Source organism: Salarias fasciatus, chromosome 6 (genome assembly GCF_902148845.1).
Source record: "Salarias fasciatus chromosome 6, fSalaFa1.1, whole genome shotgun sequence".
In the NCBI taxonomy this organism is placed as follows: Eukaryota; Metazoa; Chordata; class Actinopteri; order Blenniiformes; family Blenniidae; genus Salarias; species Salarias fasciatus.
Genome location: NC_043750.1, coordinates 11062667 through 11071216, shown reverse-complemented (window position 1 = coordinate 11071216; position 8550 = coordinate 11062667). Strand labels below are relative to the sequence as shown.

General features: G+C 42.1%; 1 protein-coding gene across 1 annotated transcript; it reads left to right on the top strand.

The window, feature by feature from the left end:
- Positions 1 to 1258: 1258 nt before the first annotated feature.
- Positions 1259 to 8315, top strand: LOC115391112 (zinc finger protein Gfi-1b-like). Its single transcript, XM_030095220.1, has 6 exons — positions 1259 to 1365; positions 4742 to 5007; positions 5558 to 5802; positions 7308 to 7433; positions 7526 to 7691; positions 7767 to 8315. The coding sequence occupies exons 2-6, from the start codon at positions 4782 to 4784 to the stop codon at positions 7943 to 7945; spliced, it is 942 nt and encodes a 313-aa protein (XP_029951080.1). The 5' UTR covers positions 1259 to 1365; positions 4742 to 4781; the 3' UTR covers positions 7946 to 8315.
- The last annotated feature ends 235 nt before the right edge of the window (positions 8316 to 8550 follow it).

The window sequence follows — 8550 nt, the reverse complement described above, 5'->3', positions numbered from 1 at the left end:
TTTCCCACTTCACATTTTTAGATTTAGGTATTTTTTCTTTGCTGAAATATGTGGAGCTTTGTTGCTTTTTTACTTCATGATTTTTTACACTTGAAGCTGTTCAGATCCTCAGAACACTTGAAACTCATGAGAGCTGATGCTTCTCTTCTTACTAAACAGTAAAAACACTTACGTGGCTCTACACAGACGAGCCTGTATTTTAGAATTTCGAATCACAAATGAGAGAATTTCAAAGAGCAGTAGAAATGTCAGTTGCGTGTGTGTGTGTGTGTGTGTATGTGTGTCACGCCAGTGTGTGCAGCTGTAACCCTCGACCTTTATTCTCTGGCTGGGCTCGATGTACAGCTGCAGATCCGACACCTCGATTCTCAGCTGGGTTTTTTTTTTTTTTAATGACATTGACATTAAAAACAAACGTTTAACACCCAGAGGTCATGAGCGGCTGTGAGATGATATTATCATCTGTGTAGTCCACAAAGATTCACATGAAACTCCACAGAAAGTCTTATGACATCGATATTTTTGATACAGCTGTTGGGTTTGGGTCAGAGGAGGAACAGAAGCTCATCTTTATTCCAAATGAGAAAAAAGCAAAGTGATGAAAGTTCAAACATAAACTGTGGCAGACAGCAAACAAGAAGAAGAAGAAGAAGAAACAACTCGACCCCGGTGTTCCGGTGAAACACATCAGGAAACCAGAATCAGACACCAGGCGGAGAAGTCACGGAGCCTGAAAGGAGAAACCGAGAATCTCAGAAGAACCGACTCGGTGGACACTCTGGTGTCATTTTATTCAAACAGTTTGAATAAAAAACGTGTTTCTGTCATCATGGAACCAGAATTCACCCTCACGAGGGAACAAATCAAGCCTGAGTCTTTTCTTTCGAGTGCAGGCTGCATTTCAGTGAGATGATGAAACGACGGGCCGAGTTTCCTCTCCTCTCCCTGCAGGTCCTCGCCTCGCCGACGCCTTTCCACCGAACACCGTGCAGAAGCTTCGTCGTTGCATCAGGCGGCTTTGTGTCCGACTTGATCTCGGCGGTGTGTGTGTGTGTGTTTTGAAACACAACCGCCTCAGCGCGGTGTGTCGACACTTTCAGGAGAATTTTCAGCAGAGCTTGTGTTCACTTCCCCCCTGCTGGGACCGTCGAGCCGAGGTGCAGCGGGGCAGATGTCGGCTCCGAGCGCTCCGTATGAGGTCGTGTGTGAGGAAGCGGTGTGGTCGGAGGTGTCAGAGCTGAAGCGCTTCCTCAAACAGATCATCAGCCTCTCACAGGCCACCACAGAGCACAGCGCTGCACTCCGCGTGTGTGTGTGTGAGTGAGTGTGTGTGTGTGTGATGCTGAGGACACCCGTTAAAATCTGGTGAGTGTCTTTTACTCATTTATTTCAGTCTGATGCCAACTTTAACGGTTTGAACTTAGATCTGAAATATTATGATCCAGATGTGTGATTTCTGGTTTTTATGAACTCAGTTTAAATGATCTCCACGTGTTCATGTGAATCAAACAGGTTTTGTGAAACCAACTAAGTCCTTTTATCAACTGGTTATCTTCAGAAAATAAAGTGTTTTAAAGATGGAGTTGCAGTGAAATCACATCAGTGATGCTTTGGATTTTCACCAGGGAGACTCAGCTCATCATTAGAGACGGAAAATACATTAATTCAAAACTGAAAACAATAATCTGCTCGTCCTCTTCAGCTGATAGTTAGAGGATCCGAGGAGCGACGCTGAACGATGTTCACGCTCTGAACTTAGACTTCATATTCAAACCGCAGAACCAGATGGAGACCTCAGTGTTCAGTGTCAGTCTCAACATCCAGTAACATGTATGAAAGGGAAAACTCACAGCTGCATTTATCTTTTTAGAAAACATCTAAAAGTGAAATAAGGGCTGGAAACATGAACTCAAGGACATGTATTATAATTATAATCAAAATAGTAATGCAAATCTGTTTAATGACTCCATCACATCTCAAAGGTTAAAAATTAGTCTGTAATTAGAAAAATAAATGAAAATCATGGGACTTAGTGCAGCAACTTTACTTGTATTCCGAAAGTAGAACGTCGGATTTCTCAGTGTAGATCACGGACGTTTGTTTGTCTCGGCCCGTCTTCACTGTGTTTAAAGAAAAAATAATAATTAAAAAGATGTAAAGAAACAAGAATGTGACCGATCATTAAAACCATGTAACAGTGATTTTCACGAAGAGAGATTCATGTGGAACTCATGTGGTTTTTTTATGTTCCCACACCTGCTTTTAGCAGATCACCAATCAGAAACTAGAACATAGAAAAAAGAAAAGTTTTGTGAGCCTCATTAAAAACACCTAGGACTGAAAATCCTTTTTTCTTGAATCGGTAACAACAGCGTCACCAATATAACGGTTATAATCGTGAATTTTGATGTGATGGTTTCCGGCGTTCATCTTGACTCCTCAAAAAGCCGATTTCCTCTCGATGGGTTTGTTCGTAGTTTTCATAAATTCGTCTCTATAAATGTCCCTGCATGGATCAGAGTGACAAAACTAGCTCAATTCTTTTTTTCTTTTTTTTTTAATAATCACATTTTCACATCCATCTTGATTTTTCTTTAATTCTGCATTACGAAGCTTTTATGTCCCTGTAGATTCATTATTCAAGGCGAGCCGGGTCGCTCATTTCAAAACTCCCCACAGGTTTTGTGTTGTTGTGATATTATGTGCTGGTGTGATATATTTATTGGTTTACTGATCATCTTGATCATCTTCAGTCTCACACAGTGGCTTCTAACATGCATCATTGCCCCCATTTTCTGTTGCACATGCAGGATTGTGTAGTTTTAAAGGGAGATTTTTGTTTTTATGGATTTAAGTCATATGTGTAAACTTCCTCTTCCATCACTGCCTGGATAAAAGCACCCAGGATTCATTGATGGATTTTATTTTTTTGGGCCTCGATGTGACTCATATCTTCAGATTCACCAGCGAACCAAAGGCACGATCGACGAGTCCGGGCTGAAAATCTGGAGGCAGCTAGAAAGCTAATTCTACCGAACATCCGTCCAAACATCCATATATCAATCACTGCATGAGAACAACCGACTTAGAGATTATAAGCAAAGAGAATCCAAAATAAATCCAGCATGATGCAGATACTTGGTCGCATGGATGAGGCCACATCCTCAGACTTTTCTTAAATATTTTCTAGTGCTGTCAGTTTTAATCGCATTGATCGCAATTAATCATGATTAATTCATGGGGAACTGTCAACAAATAGCTTTTTTAAAGTTGAGATTAATTAATCTAATCCTCATAAATCAGTCCCAATGTCAGGAAAAAACACTATTATCCTCTTGTTCTTTTCTTTGACCCAATTGGCAGACCTCAATGGATTAATCGCGAATAAAATTGACAGCACTAATATTTTCATAACTTTATCTCACTAATTGCTTTTCAAGACTGGCCGATGTTGACGGAATCTGTAAGGTTCCCTCTTGTGCACATGCTATTTAAGCACACTTCCTGTTTCCAGCAGGCTGATGTGTAGGCCGCCATGTGGCTGTGATCCGATCTGGACTGAGGTGGATGGAATCATGTTCAGGATATTTATTTACATGACACTTCATGTTTAATGGCAACATGTTGGGATGTCATGTTGTGGCCGAAGACACACCTTCAGGCTTCTGCAGAAGATTTTCAGAACTTTTGCTCATCACTCCCTTTTTGACTAAATGGACAAATTATATACTCTGGAATTGCCCCCTGGGATGAGTTTGCTCTATAGAATGTATACATTTCTGCCAAAATTATCCAAAACCCACCATATTTTTCAAAATAGCTGACTTCCCTTGGGTGTGTGTTCTGTGTATCTCGGCCATTTTTGCAGGCGCTTCATGTTTAAATTTTGCAGGTGGCACCGATGGACCACTTTTTGCAAGCGACGTGTTTTCATATCACGGAAGTCGGCCATTTTGCACAGTGTGTGAAGCGTGTGAAGCTAACTCCTCCCTGGGTGTGTGTGTGTGTCCCAGAGATGAGAAATGTCACCAGTGTGAACTGCAGGCTCTCCTGATGAAAATTGATCAAAATGTTACGCAGAAGTGAAGGGCGTAGCCGCGGAGGTCCTCCCATGCTCCATCAAACAGGAAGTTCTGTCTAACGTTCATCACAGCGCCACCTGCTGGCAGCAGGAATTACATTTTGATGGAGGATTCTGAGACCAAATCTGTTCTTCACCATGAAAACTGGAATGTTTTATTTCAGCTGCAGATTTTTTTTTTTTTCAGGCAATAAATTTTGGTCCTTTATGACCTGGCTCTTTCTTTTTGCAGTTCCATGAAACGGGGAACTTGGCTCCACATCTAATTTGAATTCTACATCTAAATCCATCAGCTGTGATTGGAACAGATGTTAAATCTTCATATGTTGTCCTTCTGTAGATGGCATTCGTGCAAAAATATTCAAGAGAAAATATGTTTTTTTGAACTTAATGACATTAATGTCAACAAGAACAACACAAAAGCAATGTTTAGGGCCTCAAAAATGGATTTGTTTTCTCATGAGGATTTTTCTTTTTTTTTTCTAACAGGGATGTCAAACTGAATCCCTGAAAGGCTTTTAGATGTGTCTCTGCTTCAACACACCTGAAGTCATTTCATGTTTTCATTGAATTTAGATCATTAATGTGTAATGTAACCCATGATCAACAGATCATTGATGTCTGCATGACTAAACCCAGTAATTGTTTATTTATCTCTAGTCTGAATCAGTGGCTGATCAGCAGCTTCTCCTCCTGAGTGATGCCTCGTTCCTTCCTGGTGAAGCGAGGAGGTTTGAGCCACCTTCGAGCGGCAGCGCAGAGCCCCAGCCCCGGATCCACCCCCATACTGATCAGCCCAGCAGAGAAACCCCCGGGGTCCCTGGATAAAACCCTGGGGTACTCCACCGCGGACGCCGCTGAGAATATTTCAACCCCCATGATATTGCTGCAGCTTGATCTCCCACTGTCTGGCTGCACTGATGGAAGTATGTCCCTTCTGAAATCTATTATCCCAAACTTCTATTTCAGATTTACAAAAACTGAGAGAGAAAAAAAAAAAATCAAGAAAATGTTTCTGCAAATCCACAAAAAGTGAGTACATAAAAATGAGAAGAGGATAAATTATGCATTTCTATTATAAGTGAGAAAAAAAAAGAATAAAGGAAAGTTGCATGTCACAGCAGCTCACATAGTTCAGATTTTGATATATGAGCATATGTTGGAATTAACAAAATGACTAAAAATAGTTCAGGGTTAAAGGTCAGATCAGTCAACTATCCACAAGCAAAGCTCCAAACCTCCTTCATCGAAATCAATAAGAAGACAATATAAACACAAATTCCATCAAAACCCTGATCTCAGAACTGTTTATATTATTTACACCTTCTACTTACGGCTTCGTACACATTTTTCAGAAGATTTTGCTGTGCACCAAGTTCACACACACACACACACACACACACACACACACACACACACCTCTACTGTCATGTCAAGTGTTCCGAGCTTCATTTCTCGCTCTGTCTTTGTTCCCAGGCTGCAGATCAGCCGAGGCCTGCAGTCCCGTCAGCTCCAATACTCTGAGCGGCGTGAAGCGAGCCGCCTCTCCCCGTCCCTCGCCGGCGCTGTGGCCGAACCCTCCTGCGAGCTCAGGATATCCAGACAAACTCCCGGTGGGACTGAGAGATCTGAGAGAGCGTCCTCGGAGTTTCAGGGAGACCAGGAGCCACGGCGGCTCTCAGATCAGCGCTCTGACGCCAGAATGTCCTCTCTGTGGAAAAGTATGGCTTCTATCTCTTATTTCTCTTATGCAGTGTGAGACACAAGGACATCAAATCACATGAATGTAGGGTAAATACACAAAATGAGAATGAGGGTACGGATGTGAAGGTTCATAGCTGATGAAAGTTCAAATCTAAAACACACAACTTCAAGCAATGTAGAGAGGGAAGAAGCTGGAGACAAGAGCTCAGGGAAAAGATGCAAACTCGACACAAAAACGCCGTCACTCACATGAAAATCCTTTAACTACATGCTACAAGATAACAGCACTATCCCCTCCTGGATTTACATTCCAGCTGTAGACGACTGAAGGGAGGAAATTAGTCAAAAAAAAAAGTTAGTTGCTGTTTTTTTGTTTCACTCACTGTGGGAAGCTTGTGCTACTTCTTTTTTCTCACCGGTGACCGACGAAAGGTGATTGATGTGTCGCAACGTTGTCTGGAGTGGCTTGAAACCAACATTTCAGTCATTTCTTTTAATAGGGTTGGGGTCATGGTTTTTTTCTTTTCTTCTTAATTTTGAATATGTGATTCACAAAACACAGAGGAGTCACAATATTTTTCTAGTCATAATACAGAAAGTGGACTAAAAGCTATTTTTCAAAAAGACCACTTTATTTAATTCATTTGAGCACAGGTATTCAGAAATCCCCTCCCCACCACCAGATGGCGCCCGAGTGTCTTGTCTGTGTTGCCTTCAGGAGGACTTCTGCCTGTCAGACTCATCTTCCTTCAGAGGCCACAGTGCAGTTTGACCCCAGTGAGCAGGAAATATTATCATTATAATATATCACTAATGACAGTTCTGAATGTGTGTATTTATTTTGGTGCATCAAAGTATCAATATATCATTAATTAGTTCACATTTAATGAATAGTCCTTTTATAACACGTGACGGACCTGAAATTTGAATGAAGAGCTGCAAATTCAACAATACTTTGCATCAATTCAGCATATGCCTTAAACCTGCAGATCACTGTCACTTTTTAATGTAATATTTGTTATCCTTAAAGTTAAAAAAAAAATCCTTAAATTATCCTTAAAGTCATAAAACATTCAGCCACACGGAGCTGGAACTCAAAAATATAGAAATATAGTAAGATAGATCATGTTATGATTAGAATGACTAGTAAAATTGAAGAAATTATCTTTAAGTAGAGAAATGTTTACATCTGTTTAGTAATCCTCACAACATACAGAGCAAAGTGCGCCCCTGGTGGTCAAATTATTATATTGTCAATTTCTCACAACAAACAGATTTCATGTTGACCAGATTTGACTTCAGCTGGCTGGTTCTGCAGGGTCCAGTTTTATTTTTCTTATTGGAGTGATAACATAGACTGAAAAGAGATAAATCAGCATTTCTCGAAAATTCTCAGGTTGATTCTGGATGTTGCGAGGAGTTTGCATCTTTTCCTGGTGCGCCCACTTGGTGTCAGTGAGTTTAGTCCAGTGATGTTTTCCTGACATTTACAGTTCTTCTGTGTTTGTCTCGTTATAAACAGATATTTTCCTGTTTGTCAAGTTTGAAGACTCACATATCAAAGAGTCATGGCAGCAGAGCTCATCTGTCTGCAGCACACATGAAGCCCAGCAGGGCCGAGAAGGAGGCGTCGCCTTACAGGGCAAAGGTCACCACCACAGCTCCTGAAACACTCCCACATGTATGAAGATGGTATCTGAAGCGCTGATCTCAGAAATCCGCCTCCTGCTGTCGTTTCAGGAGCGGACGTTTGGCTGCACGGTGTGTGGGAAAGTATTCAAGCGCTCCTCCACCCTCTCCACACACCTGCTCATACACTCCGACATCCGGCCGTACCCCTGCGAGTACTGCGGCAAACGCTTCCACCAGAAGTCCGACATGAAGAAACACACTTTCATACACACCGGTGGGTTCACCTGCTGACGTGGATTTGTTCCTGAGCGTTTCCTCCTCACCTCCCCTCATGCGTCTGTGCCTCCAGGAGAGAAGCCCCACGTCTGTCAGATCTGCGGCAAAGCCTTCAGCCAGAGCTCCAACCTCATCACCCACAGCCGCAAACACCGGGACGACCGGCCGTACCGCTGCCCGCTCTGCCTCTACAGCTTCCAGCACAAAGCCGAGCTGCGGCAGCACCAGGACCACCACTGCGTCTACCGCTGACCCCCCCACGCAGCCCGGGACGCAGCTTACCGCCTCTGTAAACCAGGACAAACACTTGGAGGACAGGAAGCTGCTCACTGTGGAGCTATCAGTGAGGCCGTCCAGACTTTCTGCTGCTGATGTTCCAGATGTTTCAGTTCCTGAAGGGAAACCAACGGAAGTCTCTGTTTTTACTCCATGAAAGAAGGAAAACATGGAAGCCATGATTAACTGAAATCTACCAACTCCCTGCTCAGCTGTACAATTTTAGGTATTCAGAGGTATTTTTATGTTCTGTACAACATCATGATGATCATTTTCCTTTAATATACAAAAGCATTCAACATTACTGTCATCTTCAAATAGTTCTGTATATTTGAGAGTCCTGTCTTGAGCATTTTCAGATAGTGTCTCAAAATGTGAGTTTTTTTGCATTTGAAAACATTTCAGAGTAAAGTGTCATCATGGAAACATGACAAAGCCGTTTGACTCTCGTGTTCATAAACAACGGTGCCTGAACGTCTCATTTTGAAGACACTGACTCTTTCATTGACACGAAAACTTGCTTTTGAGGAATCAACTCTCCGTTTTGAACAAGTGACGACTCACTTTTGCAGGTTTTGACT